The sequence below is a fragment of the Emydura macquarii genome, unplaced genomic scaffold, assembly GCF_026122565.2.
Source record: "Emydura macquarii macquarii isolate MOO-44397 ecotype Brisbane River unplaced genomic scaffold, CSIRO-AGI_Emac_v2 contig_2171, whole genome shotgun sequence".
Classification (NCBI taxonomy): Eukaryota; Metazoa; Chordata; order Testudines; family Chelidae; genus Emydura; species Emydura macquarii.
The window spans coordinates 3,503,211-3,521,347 of NW_027132308.1; the positions used below are offsets into that span (position 1 = coordinate 3,503,211).

At 39.2% G+C, this 18,137-nt stretch overlaps 1 protein-coding gene across 4 annotated transcripts in view; it reads right to left on the reverse strand.

The window, feature by feature from the left end:
* PRSS12 (serine protease 12) overlaps positions 1–18,137 on the reverse strand; it is an 82,447-nt gene that overhangs the window by 25,685 nt on the left and 38,625 nt on the right. For all 4 annotated transcript variants that reach the window (XM_067558686.1, XM_067558685.1, XM_067558688.1 and 1 more), the window contains 4 exons: positions 16,326–16,467; positions 5,326–5,531; positions 3,795–3,873; positions 880–1,002 (listed from right to left, as the gene is read on the reverse strand). In XM_067558686.1, coding sequence (XP_067414787.1) covers positions 880–1,002; positions 3,795–3,873; positions 5,326–5,531; positions 16,326–16,467 — 550 coding nt within the window. The remainder of the gene's footprint in view (positions 1–879; positions 1,003–3,794; positions 3,874–5,325; positions 5,532–16,325; positions 16,468–18,137) is intronic.

Here is an 18,137-nt window from a genome sequence, read left to right on the forward strand (position 1 = left end):
GAACAGGCCAATTTAGAGATGATTTGTAAGGGAGCTTTAGTTACACATCAAGAGGTGGGAGAGAGCAGAAGGTGGTATAACTTACTATACAGTTCTGGCCATTCAGCCTAGAAGGTGTAAATTACAGCAACTTAGAGCCTCTTAGACTCACCCCTGCATTTGGCTGAAGGGGTTTTAAAGCTTCCCTGAGTGTGTTGGGGGAATCCTTAAGCTGGCTACAAAATACTTAATTCTTGTACCCTAAGAAATCACAGAGTAAGGCAGCTGCTTTCACCTTGGCTGAAGGAATAAGAAACTAATTAGATTCAGACTAGGACAAGGTGTACATTTACTTTCCTCTTAGATTCCACAAAATAGGAAGAATGTTTTGATCAAAGAGAGGCTCTTATAGGTCAGCATTCCAGGAAAAATGTCAGTTAAGTTTCATATCTGACTGAGCCTTACCAAGCAGAACATCCAACTACAAAACAGGATCCATGTACCTGTTGTATGCTTAGTTGTTATCTCAATTTTCAAGGTTAACAGACACCTGTACACTGAGATTTTTAGGGGACGGGCCCCTAGATGATTATGCTAAAGAAGTCTGAAACTTTCTCTATGTAGGTTTTCTCTGGAAATGCTGACATTCTGAACATAAATCTGTTGACTGATGAATGCAAACTGTGTAATGCTAGAATGAAAGAGTAAGAATAGTTTTAACATATGAGTTAAATACAGAACTTGGGGGGGAGGAACAGAAGTCTCAGCCTTTTTGAGAACAATTTTCAATATAGTGGTGGTGAGAATTGAGTTTTGCCTCTGTATCACTCCCATTGGCCTCATTAAATAATGCAGTCGTACTGGAAATGTATTCCTTTGTTAATCATGCAGTACTACTACCTCTTAAAACAGTGTGCTGCAGTGAGCACCCAGCAGCTGCTGATGAGTGTGGCACCACACAGGAGTCTTCCATCACCATGAGATGATTTCAGTCGCAGGGCAACCTGCCAGGGCCAGCCGCCCCTAAAGAGAGCATAAATCAGTCATGTCTTTTAGTGCACCAAGCAAAATAGAAGAGCAAAGGTAGTTGGTAAGTTGTCTTGAGTGTACAGCCAATATTGCTCCTTTGGTTTAAAATAACTTAAGACACATGTTGTTTACCGAGTAACAATTGGGAGTCCATTTAATCATGTTAGTATAGCATTCAGAATTCCATTTAACAACCTTCAAGGTTAGTTTACAGACTGCTTGGACATCATCCCACTATGAATTAGTTTAATCATCCCTTCTCAGAATACATCCTTCATGCTAAAAACATACTAGCTGTGTCCCCCACCAAATATCATCCAAGTGAGAGAAGAGGTATAGCAGTTCTAATAGTTAACATATAAAAATATGAAACTGAACAAAAGGATTCCAGGCCAAATATCTGGAAGCAAAGGGGAAGGGAGGTGGGAGGGTTCCATGAAAAACTCCCAATCTGCTTTTCTCTTTCCACTAATGCTAACTGCTCCATCTATCCTGGATTGAATGGAAAGCAAATCTTCAAAATCAACTGGACAAAGGGAACAGAAGAAACAACAAGAAATATATAGATTAGCTCCATCTCATCTCTCCACATGTGGTCATCTGTTCAAGATAAATCCAAACAATTTAGCAGATCGAAGATACACATTCCCAAACCTATAAAGATGGAATTGACAGTGGGATCCCACAAGATTTAGTTCTTATCTTTCCATAGACAAATGGGACTAGCAAGAAGGGAAGAGAGAGAACAACAGCCATAATATAAGTAGCAGTTAGTTTAATTTTGTTCTGTCTGATAACCATCCATTTGAGTAGGAATATCAGAACACAGGAACTGCCAAACAGGTTCAGAGCAATGTTCCATCTAGTCCAGTGTCCTGTGTCTGGCAAGTACCAGATGCTTCAGAGGAAGGTAGGGAAATCTTCCCTTCACATAGGTCTCATCGTGGTCTCTAATAGTTAAAAATTGGCTTAAGACCTGAAGCATGAGGTATGATATCTCCTTCCAAATTTTCGTTATCTTTATTTATGATAACTCTGGATATTCTTGATATCCATCTAAATATCCAATCCCTTAAATTCTTTGCCTCAATAATTGCCTATGGCACTAAGTGCCACAGTCTAATAATGTACTGCGTGAAAAAGTATTTCCTTTTTTGGTTTTGAAATTCCCACCTTTTAATTTCATTATCTATCCCCTTGTTCTTGTGGTATGATACTCAGAGAACAGAAGTTCCTGATCTACTTTCTCTATACCATTCATCATTTTGTATATGTTTATCCCCTCTTATTTATCCCCTTTCTAAGGTAAACAATCCCAATCTTTTCAATCTCTCTGCATATGTCAGTTTTTCCCTGAATCATTCTTGTCACTCTTTGAACCCTCTCCTGTTCTGCAATAGCCTTTTTGAGTTGGGGTGACCAATACTGTGCCCGGTATTCTAGATGGGCCACGCCATTTATTTATAGGAAGGCTTTATAATATTCCTTGTATGATTCATCATCACATTCCTTATATCTTGTTCCTTATTCCTGAATCCATAAGATATTAATAGACTTTGTGGTTGTCATAATTCACAAATATTAAGAAAACATATCTATCTGTATCTGCAGTTATACAAGTGTGGGTGGGTGAACATGTGGGTGCATGCCATATACTAATATGGCCAAGAATCAACTACCAGTTAATGAAAAGTGTTGTTTCACATCAAGAAGTATATTTTACTTGAGCAAACTGATATTTTTAAGCTTTAATAACAACCAACCTCCTTTCATACTATTAAGCTTTTTATAGTTCTTTTAAATGCATAGCAGACCCATAGCTACACAGCTCAAAGGTATTGTTCTGGATTTGCTTCTCAGGGGAAACTGAAAATGGATGTTTTTCTAAGGAAAGTAATTTAACCTGATTAAAGAAAAAATTTCCAATGTACCTAAAATGAAATGCAGTATCTGGCCACAGAGTTTGGTAAATACTGCAAAATTTTATCAATGAATATTTTTTGATCTGGTCCTCAGATTTGTTCTTGCTCCCTTTGTGTGTGCTTTCCATGAATATTATAGAGAACAAGTTCACCAGCAGGAATGTTAATTTAGACAGCAAAATGCAAGTGCATATTGCAAAGTATTCACATAAAGCAAATTTTGAATTCATAATCCCAAACATTCCGACTGGAAATCTATCTGTAAGAGTTCTGCATAATCAATCAAGAAACATGCAATGTGATTTGTGTGTCCAACCAATGGCTCAAATTCTGAATATTGCATATTCACACCAAATGGCTCACAAGGAAGCTAGAATAAAAAATAAATCCCTATGCCCCACATGAGGGCTGTAAAGGAAGGACTGTAGGTAAAGTGGCTCCATGGAAGTGTCTGCATAATTACTGTGTGTTACAGGGTGCCTTTGCACTGCACCCTTCTTTTGGAGCATATAGCATGCATACTACGCTAGCACAGGTATAAATAGCAGTGTAGATGGCAAGGCATGGCTTAGGCAAATAGAGGAAAGATATCCACATCCTTCACTCACTCATTCACTCTGAATTAAGGGATGAATAATACATCCAGTTCTAATCAACCTGGAAAAAACTAGCCCTGTTGAACAAAATTACGTTCCTTGTGCCAAACTAAGCCCAACATGGCAAAATTCACATTGATAATCTGCATTTATTTCATGAGAAGCAAAAAATGTAATCAGTAGCTAAACAAGTCAGATGGGTTCGGGCAACTGCGCTTCCCAGGATTTTACACTGAAAATGACTTTCACTGTACTGAATATCATTTACCTTAAAGAATTTTTCCCACCAATTATCCTCTTCTGTCGACGGTGCAGTAACCTCAAGCCACAAACGGAAGTGAGGGAATCTAAACAGAAAATGAGGTTTAGGCCTTAAACTCTCATAGCAACAATAGATAGAATTTGGTAGATAAAGGAAAGAGTATTTTATTTTGTTTCTTTAGCCAGTAAGGACATGATTCAGCCAGGTGCCGAGTGCCATCACCATCCAATGAAGTCCGTAGAATTGAGTGTGTTCAGAACCTGCCTTGCAGGATCACACGTTAAATTAAAACCGTCATTATTCTCAAAGTTTGTCAGTGAAATCCAATTAAAAATAATAATCACGTACTCATAGATCAACATTTCATTTTGGTATCTGCATGGTGGATTTTGACTCCCATATTCTGTTCCCCCTCCATACAAAGGACTCCCAGATAAAGGTTTTTGACTCTCATCTTTTAGAGGTTCTGTTTGGCTGAGAATATTTTCTGGATTGTGATCACTAGGCAATGTGCACAATCCCCCATGCACTAACAGAAAGCTAAACAGGTGCTCAAACCATTATCATCTGTCTTTTTCAGTTCACAGTGTAAGAATGAGTGACCCTTCTGCACAGGATCCATTAAATAAAATCTTTTAACAAATATGAATGTTATCTTATGAACCACACACAAAGAGCTGGAAATCTTTCCTCTTATTTTTCATATCTAAAGCGATTTAAATGTAAGACCAATATTCTGCACTCAGTTACATTAGTATAAATCTGGAGTCACTCCTTTGACTTCTACACATTAATTCAAGAGACAAGATGAGTGAGATCATATTTTTTATTGGACCAACTTCTGTTGGTGAGAGAGAGACACACTTTCATGCTTGCCCAGAGCTCTTCTTCAGGTCTCATTGGATGGTGATGGTACTCAGCACCTTGCAGAATCACATCCTTACTGACTAACGAAACGGCAAGCTCGAAAGCTTGTCTCTCTCACCAACAAGGTTGGTCCAATACACGATATTACCTCACCCACCTTGTCGCTCTAATATCCTGGGACTGACACAGTTACACTGCATACAACAAAGTCATTCCTAATTTACACAGGTATGAGCAGAATTTGGCCCTGGGTAGGGCTCAGTCCTCAGCTGCAGCCAATCTGTGCTTGGCACAGCTGGTGAGAGGGGAGAAAGGTGGTAGTTCAATCATCTTTATGCCTCCATGGATCTGGTTTTATACCCAGCGTAACTTAAGAGCCCTGAATGCACCTAACTACAATGCTCCCCACATGGTTGAGCTAGAGGATTCCTCTGTGCCATTTAAATTGGCTTTGTGGTTTCTTTACACTGCTGGAATGACATAAAAAGCAAGCACCTGGCCCATAGATTTTAAGGTACAGAGCATTTCTCACCTTTTTTTCTTATAAATATGTATATATTTTTCTCCTATGAGGTTAGATTTTTCACTTCCTTCCCTTTCTCTTTCCAGCAATCACCATAATATACCTAGTTCTGAATCCATTGCCATAAACCTCACCAAGGTACTTCACCTTTATTACTGTTCCCAGAGGCTTTCTTGCCAAGGTAGTCACAGATCACGCCGGCATCTTCGCTGTGACGGCAGTTGTGTGTTCCAATATCTTGTTTAATGCAGTCTGTCAGGGATCTCTCGTTTCCTGTACATTTCACGTTATCCACATGGATTGGCCCTTTTCCCTCCCCAAAATATGCCATAGTCCTTGCTCTAGCTGGGCCTCTGGAAGCAGAACATCATTGTTTAATTAAAATCATTGTTTAATTAAAATAATTAGATGGAACTTGAATGTAACAATACTGTTGTTTTTATTTCTCTTTGAAGTTTAAGCAGTAAATACCAGTGAAAAGTGGTAAATTACTGATTGCCTTATAATATAGCTTGTTACCAGTGTGCATAAAAAATAGATGTAACTTCAAAGCCACAAGTAATTACCTATTATGAAGTCAAGGATTACCTGTTGTGATATCTGCTGTCAAGAAGATATAAATAAGCCTGCACGGATCTATAAAAGACTCTAGGGGACTGATCCTTTTTCTCTCAAATCTGTCCAACCTTTGTCAGGGAAAGCTTGGATCACAAGATTGGGATATCAGCATCAGTCTGGAATCACCCTGCTAATTCTCCTGGGAGAAATTGAACAAACTCTGTACAGGGATTATTTGGTCTTCATTTCCTGCTTAATTTCTCTGGACTTGATTTCTAAACAAAGACTGACGACCCCCAAGCTGTTTGGGTAATTTCCAAAGACTTTGCAAATTAAGAATTTTGCAACTCAGTTATAATCTCTACATGGAAACCAATTTTCAAATTTTATTCTCATCTGTATGTACAATGATCTTTTAACCAATATTCTTTTTTCTCTTTTTTTAATAAATATTAGTTTAGTTAATAAGCACTGGCTTTAAGCATGAGTAAGATTGATCTATTTGGGTAAGATCTGAACTATTCATTGACCTGTTTGATTGTGTCCAATCCTTTGAGACTGGTAGAACTTTTTTACATATAATAGACCGGATTTTCAGTAACCCCTATCATATTTGATTTGGGTGTCTAGGTAGAAGCAAGAGGGTTGGATAGCTTCAAGGGAGCTGTATTTTTATGTTCTGAATAACCAGTGAGGTGATCAGAAGCTGTTTGTTGCTGTCTTGCTATATCTTATAGAAGAAAAACCACCAGTATTTAGAGGTCTGCCTGCTCCATTCTTTGCAGTTTTGCCCTGTTTAAGATATCTCAGCATGGCTCCCCTAGAGGACAACATCATATAATGTATCTATACGATAGAATAATAACTAACTTTGGAAAATTCTTTAATGAATGTTTATAAAATGCTTTTGTATCCTTAGCTAAAAAGCTCTATGGAAAGGAAAAGGATTTTTATATTATAATAGCATGAAACAAAAAGCCACTTACCTGTGATAATCAAAATGTGCATGCTACTTTTTTCATAATCTGTTTAATCCTTGCTTAAACTCAGCATCTGTGTACGCTACAAATAATTTATTTGTGTCATGATTCTTTCAGAAAGCTAAACTGTTAAATAAGAAAGGAGACCTACAGTTTACTGGGAACTATACTACACATTAATGGCAGCTATTAACATAAATCATGGCAGCATGGCACAGAAAATCGCTAATAGTATATACAGAATATAACCCTCAATTTTTATTTTTATCTGTAAAAATCATAATACAATTAAAGAAAGAGTTACATTGCATTGTTCCAATAATACTTTTGCAAAAAGTAAAGTTCAGAGTTGGATCTTTTCCAGCCACACAAACCACTAGATCATGTAGCTACCATATATCATTGGTCCTACAACTAACTGCTGAGTCTATCAGCTGGAAAATTAATCACTGTGGCATAATCTAAGAGAGAATTATTTTAGTTTATTTACCAGTCAGACTTTGCTTTCCTTTGAGCACATCTAAATCGAATTCATAGCACATTCATCCATTTCTGCAAAGATTTAGCACGTCTTATTAACATTGTGTTTTTGTGGTATGCCTTCATTTCCCAGACATCTCACAAAAGCAGGAACTAATGAACACACCAGAATAAATACAATAGCCCTGATGTTCAGCTGCAGCAGTGGAGCAGACAGCACAACTCAGGACTGGGTATGTGCGTGGGGGGAGGGGAGGTAAATACTTTACACTGCTAGTTCTGGGCTGGCTAAACCACTCAAGTTCCCCAGTATAAGTTAGAGCAGAACCCAAGCTGCTGTAACTTGCATCAGCCGCCTATGGCCCCAAAAGGCCAATAAAGTATTGCCAGAGAAACTCAGGCTATGCCCCATACCAATAATTGGTAAGGAGTTCCTATGCTGGCTCTGTGCCACCAGAGGATCATCCTGTAGGTAGCTTATCTATCTATCTATCTATTCAAGCTTTAGTCAAAATACTAGAGACTACAGTGATGGGCACTTTAGAAATCCTTAGATTAGATGGAGTACAACAAATTTATCCTGGGTGTAACTCCACTGAAATCAATGGAGTTACACCAGAGATTAATTTAGCTTTATAAGGGCCTATTTCTGCAAAGTGCTCCAGTAGTAGTTGAGGGCAAGCAGAATCTTCAAGGATAAGGCCTTAAAACTGAAATTACCACTAAAAAACATGTGTGAAGCCCATTTTAAAATATGGGCTCTTTCATAGGATGTCCCAATCCTGAACTTGGATGATGAAAACAACATTTAGGTATATGAGACGGACATTTATATGGATAAGTGTCAGTCTGGGTATCCAGTTGTGGGCTTTAAGGCATTTTATTAGGGTTTGAAAGCCTGATTCTTACAACTTATGTTCGATACAGTAGAATTTCACCAATGACTGGAAGGCCCATTGTGAATTACTGAATTTTGCAAATTAGCCAGTGAGTGAACGAACAAACAATAAAAAAAGCAAGAATAATTCATCTCAGCATCCACTTTGTTCATTTATGTGACAAATATAGACTCAGGTTCATGGATATTGGGCTGTGGGGGTAAAAATAGCAGCATAGACATTCATGCTTAGGCTAGAGCCAGGTCTCCGAGGGTTCGTCTACACTGCAATTAGACGGCTGGCCCATGCTATCTGACTCAGGCTTGCGGGGCTCAGGTTAAGGGGCTGTTTAACTGCAGTGTGTAGATGTTCAGATTCCGGCTAGAGCCCAGGCTCTAGGACACTACAAGGTTGGAGTGTCCCAAAGCTCGGTCTGCAGCTCAAGCCGGAACATTTACACCATAATTAGCCCCTTAACCCAAGTCAGCTGACACGGGCCAGCTGTGGGTTTTTAATTGCAATGTGTAGACATATCCTGAGTCCCACCCCCTTCAGAGGATTTCAGAATCTGGGCTCCAGCCAGAGCCCAAATGTCTACACTGCAATTTTTAGTCCCACAGCCTCATGAGCCCATGCCAGCCACAGCAGTGCTGCAGATCTTTTATTGCAGTGTAGACATACCATAAAGCTACATTTTGAAAAGGAGAATACTATTATGGACTAAAGTGGTAACTGCTCATCAGTCAGGAGCACAAGTGCATTCATGGAGACTAACATTTCAAACGGGATATTTAATACTACCAAATCTACTAGGTAAAAAAAAAAAAAAAGCCACACCCCCACTGCTGGGAGGGAGTAGCACAGATGCAACTACACAGGTTCTGCACCAGCTAGGGATTCCCTAGTAATGGAAGAATCCCCTTCCACTGGAGAGCAGCACAATGTGGGTAGCTCAGGGTCTAAGGATCTCTAACGTCCATAGAATTTAAACTGGAGAGTGGTGGGTGAAATATTCCTCTCTTTTCAAACTTGAACACACAAATATATATCCCCTATGTGGATTTTTGACCACACACCAATGAGAAGGAATAAAAGAGAATGTAGAATAAAATAAATGAATTGCAAAAATCCACAGAAGAAAAATTTAGAAAACAGCTGACACAGTTGAGAGCACAAGGTCAACCTGTCCCTAGACATTTTAATTTGTGATTTGCACGTACATGCCAGCTAATCCAAAACCTCGCTGACTTTGGAAGCATTATAGGACAATCTTTACATAATGGGTTTAGAATGATTTGTTTAACCTGTTAGCTACAAACAATGTGTCTTCGCCTGTTCCAAATCCTCTCCCCATAGCTCTCCAAACAATTATATTGATTGCAGACACATATACACAGATACAAGGAACATACCAACTCCCTGATGTTTGATGTATCTATATACCAGTGGTTCACAACCTTTTTGGCTCCATGGCCACAGCTATCATTTTTACAACCCTGAACCTCCTCCCCTACTGCAGCCAGACGGAAGGAGTCCTTGCTGATCTCCCATCCCCCTGGCTGCAGCAGGGAAACCGCACACATCCTATAGCCCCATGTGCTCCACCTAGGTCCCATCTGCAGGATGGGGGAGGATGGGAGATCAGTGCTCCCCTCTCTCTCTGGCTCCAGCAGGGACACCAGCACCTAGGGACTCAGGTGGAGCACTTTGTGTGCTCCCTGCTACAGCCAGTGAGAAGAGAGCACTGATCTCCCGTCCCCTGGGCTGCAGCAAAGAGCCTGCACTGGTCTTGTAGCCCCACAGCCATGCACTCTGCCTGGGTCCTTAGGCAGCAGCTCCCTTTTGCAGCCAGTGGGAGGGGAGCGGCGGGCCACTTGAAAGACCCCGCAGGCCACAGGTTGGGAACCACTGCCATATATGGTATCACAAAACAGTGACAAACTCCAGACTTTTGTTGCAAAATCACATCTAGTTTGGGGATCTGCCTTTAAGAAAACTTTGTCCAGAGGCATCTAGTAATGTTCCGTGACCTATTTTCCTGCAGTTCCGCAGGGTAAATTCATTTATCTCATTGTGAATTACCACCTTTCATTTCTTAACCCTTCTCCTAGGACTAGTTATTGTTATTTATAGTGTGTCATTGTGCTTATAGTAGTGTTTTATTAATTACTTAAAGGGCTGGTCTACACTAGAGAGTTTTGTTGACAAAAGCGCTCTTCTATGGCAACATCATAAAACCATCTCAGTGAGAGGTGCAGGGCTTATATTGGCTGAGTTAGGGCAACACAGTATCAATGTTGACATTGCCTCCCTCACATCAGCTGTGGGGCTGCCATTCTTATCGATTTCAGGATTCCAATGGTCTCCAGGATTCCAATGGTCTCCAGGTCAAGGGAGTGGGGCAAGCTGCAGCTGATCTCCCAGCCATGTCAATTTCACAGCTGAGCTGTGAAGGTGACATGGCTACCCAGTTCCCAGCAGAAAGCAGGGAATGAGAAGCCTTGGGCGCCTGCTCCGGGAAGGGGACTGGGAGGGGAGAAGCAAGGGCTGAGCCGTGAAATTGACCAGGGTGCCCGGCTCCAGGTGGAGAGCAGGTGGGGGCAGGGGAGGGAAGCAAGGAGCTGGGGCAGCTGGACCCCCTCCTCAGGGGCGAGAAGCCCTGGGCGGCTTCCCCCTTGAAACGGGGAGGTAGGTCAACTTATTTTTCTAGTGTAGACAAGGTCAAAGTCCATGCCCCAAAGAATTTAAAATCTAATGCAAAACAATATAACATACATGGTAGTAGTTTGTAGACAAAAAGATATGGCGGCAAAAGAAGTCTTTTAAGGGGGAAAATGAGGAGGAGGAAAAGGGAATGAGATGATGCATCGGTGCAAAGGCTGTAACTTTCAAAGCAGCGGAAGGATCAGTATGAATAGCCTGTTTCAAAGGAGCTCTTCCACACTGGTTTATGACGTAGCTGTTGCTGTGCACTGGTGCAGGCTGCCATTTTGCTGCTAATTGCTATGGATGGAAGTTTATTCGGCACACTCCACTTAATCGGCATGAGCTTAATCAAAAAATCAGTTTAAAAGGGACGTCTCCCAGAGAACGGACTTTAACGAGGGCTCAATAACAAACAGCGCTGCTTAATGAGGAATGTAATTCCACTCAAATGGGTTGTCTCCATTCTAGGTCTGTGCTGGCTGTTTTGAGTATGACATGAATTGTAGTATATTTGTTTAATGCATATGTAGGATTTTAATTTCATATATTTTCTGTTTTAATATCCTGATGGCATTTCCTGATTCAAGCAGGGTGTGTAGGTCACCCAGCTAATAGTGTCTGATGCAGAACAGAAGGGGAAGAAACTGACATATTTGGATACTGAATCAGCTAACAACCACTGTCCCCCTCAATCTCAAAACTTTAAGGGTTTCATTTGGAGACAGTGAGCCAGGGATTTTCAAAGGAGCCTAAGGGAGTTAGGCACCCAAAATACACTGAATTACAAGTTGCCATTTGCATGTATTTTTTCCTGATTTACACACACATACACACTCCTGTGGAAAATGCACATGTAAATATATTAATATAGATGTGCGTGCACATTTTTTGCACATGAATAGGGAGTTTAAAAATCTGTCCTTTTTATCAATTATCCTTACTGCTATGCTACAGACATCATTAGCAGAGTGACCTCTGTGACACTGGCTGGATTAGGGGGCCCCTGAAGTGTATTCAGGAGCTCTGATTACTCCCTTCTACACCAATCTCGTGTTGGGGGTGTCACACTGGCTGGATTGCTGGGGGCAGGGGGATGGGGGGACATTTATTATATTATTTAACATCAGTATGTCAAAATCTTAATAATTCATATGAGATATGTCGTGTCAGGTACCATTAGAAAGGCTATAATGTGCTAAGTAAGATGATGATGATGATGTTCACGTGTTATATGCGTAATGGAAGTTATGGATATGTTTGATATCTGTATTTCAAATTGTGCTGTGTCTTAGCGACACCCCCGACAGGATGGCTGCAGCATTAGCCTGCTTAATGGCCCATTAAGGAAATTCACAGGTACAATGGGCCCAGGGGGAGAAGCCAGGGATATACCTGATGATCACCAGGACTTACTCATATGGACTCCATCTTATTCCTGTAAAATTCCATCTTATTCCTAAAAATGATCACCAGGACTTACTCATATGGACTCCATCTTATTCCTGCCAAGCAGCACGGCAAAAACCAAAGGACATAAAAGGCAGCTGCCCGAGATCCATTTTGTCTTTCAGTCTTTGTCTTCAGTCAGTCTTCACCTACCTCTGGATCAACTCATCTACAACTGAACTGAACTTAAGCTGTGAAACAAAGGACTGAGACCCATCCAGGTACTGGATGTATACCAGAGGGACTATACAAGCCTGCAAACTCCACAATTCTATTAGAAACCTGATATATATGGATTTTCAAATCAATTGTATGTGTCTGATTGCTTTAATCCTTTAACATTTCTCTTATGGTTTGTTTCTTTCCTTTTATAATAAACCTTTAGTTTTAGTTACTAAAGGATTGGCTGGCAGCGTGGTATTTTGGGTAAGATCTAAACTTATATTGATCTGGTACTACAGCTGTGTATATTTTTATTTTGGCTTCTTGATAACCAGTGTGGGGAATCAGAAGCACTGTTTGTGACTGGTTGGGAAGTCTGACTTCAGTGACACCCACCATTGCTGGGAGAATCTGCTCTCCTTTTACAGCCTGCCCTGACCTTGGCATTTTCAGGTGGCTACCCTAGGCACGGGTGGGTCACAACCTCTAGTCTCTGTCTGCAGTCAGAGAGCAATGGCTGAAGGCTGGAAAAAAACAAAATATGATAAAAAAATAATTATTTTATATTTAAAGCAAAAAGCAACAAAACACCACACTCAGGTTGCTATTGAACTTAGGGTATGTCTCCACAGCAGCTGGGAAGGTGCTTCACAGCATGGGTAGCTCTGCTCGAGCTGTGTGCTAAAAATAGCGGGGTATAGGCAGTGGCTCAGACTAGCAGCATGAATACAAGCCCATCCAACTCCATGGGAACCTAAAATAGTCCAGTACAAAATATAAAAGGAAAAAATCTAATCTCGGTTACACCAATGTAAATCCAGAGAAACTGAGATCAAAGTTTGTTCCATAGTGTAGACTCAGAGTATAACCAAACATTGACAGTGAACTACAAAGCTTTTGCTAAAATACATGTTGATATTAAGATACCAATTCATTAGCCAAATATATGGTGGGGTTAGCCATTAAAACTAAACATTAAAATAAAATATTTTAAACTGTTTCTCATTCATTTATCAAGCCAAGCTCCCAGCTGAGGGTTCTAGATGGGATTTTCAAAAGTGCAGTGTTGGCTGACCTCTGTTCATATTGAAGTCAGTGGTAAAATGATCTGTGATATCAATGGGGACACAGTTAAGTTAGTGCTGAGCACTTCTGAAAATTCCACTGTCTGTGCCTCCAATGGTGTCAGCTGTCAATGCAGAACAAAGAGGGAATTCTGAATTCAGCATTAAGCTAGTATGTAAAAGAAAAACAGATAAAAAGCAGGGATCTGTATTCCAACATGGTAGACTGGACCCACCTAGCATATAGATGCACAGTAGTATATATGGATGTTCCTGTTAACAAATATCTTACAAGGGCAAAAATCTGCCCTCCCAGATAGAAAATCTGCATGGAAAAAAGTGAAAGGAAGGTTCTGCTACATAATCAAAACTGTGTTGAAAAAATATCCTAATCTTTTCAATTCTATATGTTTATGTGTACATAACCTAGTTCTTCCTGAAAAGGGCCCCAAATATCCTAGAATTTCCATCATGCCACTTAACTTGCTCAACAAACATAAGAACTTCTAAAACATCTTTCTATCCTTTTCCTCATCCAAAAAATTACTCTACTCGCTAGTCTTTGTCAGACATTAGGTAATGCTTCATGAAAGGTGCATGTTTTTTCAGTTTCTGCTCAATTTTATGTGTTTTGATTAGCCACCATTCTTTTTTATTATTATTATTACTTCACAACTGCTTTTCCCATTAGGAGGACTGCTTTCTAATGTTCTTCAGATTGCTTTTCTACTACTAACATTTACAAGTATGCAAGCTGGCTTAATGACAGATCTTTAAAAGTACTATTAATTGGGACCAAACATCTTGCCAACTTGGGTTTTCTAGATTCAGCTTCAGAAACAAATCTTAATAAAAAGGTTATTAATATTACAAAGCAGCATTTTGTAAAAATAAATACATAGTTCCTTGTTAACCTTGGGGGTATATACAATATAACAATTAATTAATTTGTTTCACTCTGTTCCATGAGTCTGCATTTTAAGGAAACTCCCTTCCTCTACTGTCCAGACTCAAAAGTGTGAAAGTATGATCTACAGTCTTGGCATCCAGAAAAAAAAAAGTAAAGTCAGACAACCTAAGTTCCCCAGTAGCAGTTCTGTAAGTATAAATCATAGTTATGTAAGTGGAATATAATACTTCATTATGGAACTTTTAGTTCCATGGTCATTCTTAATGAAAATTGATGTCAGTTCCAGCATTTAGCTCTTTTCCAACACTAGTTTTTGCCCCTAAAAAGTAACACTCACAAAGCCAAATTTTCAAACTTAGGTGTGTAAATAGAAGATCCAAACCTTGCAATGGGACACTCAAATCAACACTCACTGTGAAGTCTGAACCAGAGCAAACTGATTTATGCAGCAAAATCCTCGGATCTGATTGTTCTTACAGACCAAAGTCAGCGTCCTGGAATGAAGCTGTCACCATCTCCTACTGAATAAGTAGGGCCTAGGAAACCTGCTGTCAGTTGAGATTTCACAACTATCTAAGGTCATTCAAGATCACAGAACACAGCTATTAATAAAACCATAGTTTATAAAACCACTTTGTGATCAATAAACAACTATACTGACTACAATTACTCCTTGCAAGAGTAAGATCACTGTCCCTAGTAATCTGGCCAAATTCCAAGATGGGTTTACTTTCTGACCATATGTAATTTCTTTGTAGTTTTATTGGGATAGGCATTCCGCACTACCTTTCCTTTTCTAATGTGTAATGTTATACTGAACTGTTAAATATTACCTATGTTTCACCCCAAAGGTGGCTACATTTCAGGTGATAGATAAATTATATCCACGTGCATCAGTTTAAAATCTTTCAGGATTAAAGGTGTTATATAAATTAAGATCATCGTCATTTATCACCAAAACCCAGAAACAACGTTTAAAACAAAAAATTTTAAAAAAACCCACCAAGAATCTCCATGGTTCACAGATACAGAACTAAAATAATTTCTGTTAATATTAATGGGCATTATCTGTACAACTCAACCACAGTCCAAGCATAATTTTTTCAGGCCCAGTACAAATTTGTAACACAGGCCCCCTCCCACACACGTACCACAATCCCTCATCCCATACATACAATTTCATGAGCCATGAAATATTTCTTCCTCATGGTAATGGGGGTTGCAGCTTTGGCCAGGCCACCCAGGGCCTCCGGGCCCCAGTAAAGTATACCCTTCCCCCCTGCCATGTGGTGGGGCCCTGAACTCAACTCTAGGCTACACCCAAATGCATTCTTTTAAATGTTAATTTTCTTCTTCTTGTTTCCCATCTTTCCCTTCCTGAAGGATATGGCAATTCATTTCCTTGAATTTTGTTAGCGCTTTAGGAAGACTGGAAACCAAGCTCAGTTATAATCAAAGAAGTAAGTTAAAATAGTTCATTAAGCAGACGTGTTGAGCCTAATTCTCTTCTCAGTTACATTGGTGCAACTCACTGAAGTTGAGTGTATATGAGAATTTGGCCTATTGTGCATATAATATGAATAGCTACATAAACAAGTAAAATAGAGTAGCTTATACAGTAGTTAAGTCATCTTGACATATTTGGATTTATTAAACAGATTTTTGAATAACTGCTTTTAACCTACACTTCAGTTGTTAGCTGAGCTTAGTAAAGACAAATTAAGCTTTGGCACTACTATTTCTTTTCTGAAGAATATTGGCTACTGTTTCTCCTTATGAGGAAATAGTAAAATTGTAGTATGCTTTACACATTTGTATATTTCAGTACAGCAGAGTAAAAGCATATGAAGCAGGCAAATATTACTTGATTTCACTTGATAAGGTGACACTCTGCTGCACAAACTCTGTGCAATCAGATATGAGAATCAAATAACTTGAAGAATAGCTGAAGGATTTTTCTTACTTGTAGCCAAGCTGTCGACAGACCACAGCTGCATCCTTATCAGACCATCCATCATCACAAATTGTCCCCCACTGGCCATTGATAAAAATCTCCACACGTCCTTCTTTCTTATTCTCACCATCCATCAGCCTGATGGGAGGACCTGGGAATCAGTTACACAACAACAAAAGCAAAAAGTAGTACTTTAGGTCATCTCATCCATGGATGGGGGTCAACTGATGCATATGTTGAACAAGCTTTCCACTTTAATAATATCATCTGTTAAAGTAGTCACATATTTTGCCATGGCAGGCAGCTTGAAACATTGTGTACAAATTACACCAAACCATGAAGCACCACTGTACTCCTTCTGCTTTAAACTGTAGAGTTCATCTGTTTCTTTCATTATGTATAAATATGTAGCATAGCTTGTAACTTGACTGGAACTTGCACAGCTCAGTTCTTTCCCCAACCGTGGAAGACAATCTGGTCGATTGTTGTGTTGTGAGGCTACACCCACACAGCACCCATCTGAATAGAACACATTCTTCATGCAGGACCTTTGCAGACTGATTTAGCTAAACCTCACAGATAAATACAATCACTCCCACAAACCGCCCTTCCCCCAGTGTTCTCACCTTACAGCCCAGCAACAAATGTACTAGCCCAGTGCTGAAGAGAGGATTCATGTTACTAAGAATTCTTTACTTATATACAGTATTCTCCAACATGTTGACTAGCATACTGTGAAGTATTAACATAATTAAAACTAAATTACGTTTGTCCAAATGAATAAAGTATACTGTGTAATAGATTTTCTTTGGCTTTTTTAATTACATTTGTTCATTAACTCTCATTCAGAAAATTTGATAATGCAAAGTCAGTATCCCAGTCATTGATATGAATTACTGAAATTTACTAATTATGTTCTCTTACCCAAAGGCCAATTGTATATATTATTATTCTAGCTATGTATTTGCACTGCAAGTTTCAAAATCTCTGTATCATAAAAAGCCCTAAGGGCATAATTCTCATTTACACTAAAGCCCTTTTACAACTCTCCAGCAGTGCAAGGGCCTTAAAGTTGGCATAAATTCAATTTGAGGTCCCTTTGCACTGTGTAAATGAGAATCAGCTCCTAAATCTTTCTGTATGTAGCCCTTGATATATCCCTAATACTTGACATTAGTGTACTTCCCAGGAATGGGAAAGGCTATTATTCCTCCTCATTCTCTCAGAAATTGAAGACAATTTAGCTAGAAAGCCAGTGAAAATTACTGCCTACCCAAGCAGAGCAAATAATGGACCAAATTTTGCTTTTAGTAAAACTAGTGTTAATTCTGAGTAACTCCATTGCAGTCATTGGGCTAAATTCACCCAGGGTCCTATTATTAAAAGTGAAAATGATTTAAAACTGAATTATTTTTAAAATAAATGTTTTTCACTTCAAATTTATTTTTTTATCATTTACAGTTTACTGTATATTTACCTTCTGCAATTAACTCAGGCTGCACAATTACATTTATTGCTCAGTTTCACTTAGTTTCTAGTCAGTTACATTTTCTGGGGTTTACATACTAACAAACATTTTTGTTGTTGTTATTGGTTCCTCACCACTCTATGGGAAACATTTAAATCTGTATCCAAAACCTTGTTAAGTGTAATAAAAAAATCAATTACAAATTAACTTCTGCAAAGCATTTTTTTTAACAAAAATCTGAAGTTTGTATCTTAAACCAGTTGTTAGTCTCCCTGTAATGTTTATATTTAAAAAGCTTATTTTTCATACTCTTCCTCCACTCAATTCATCTTTGAAGGAAAAATGTAATGCTT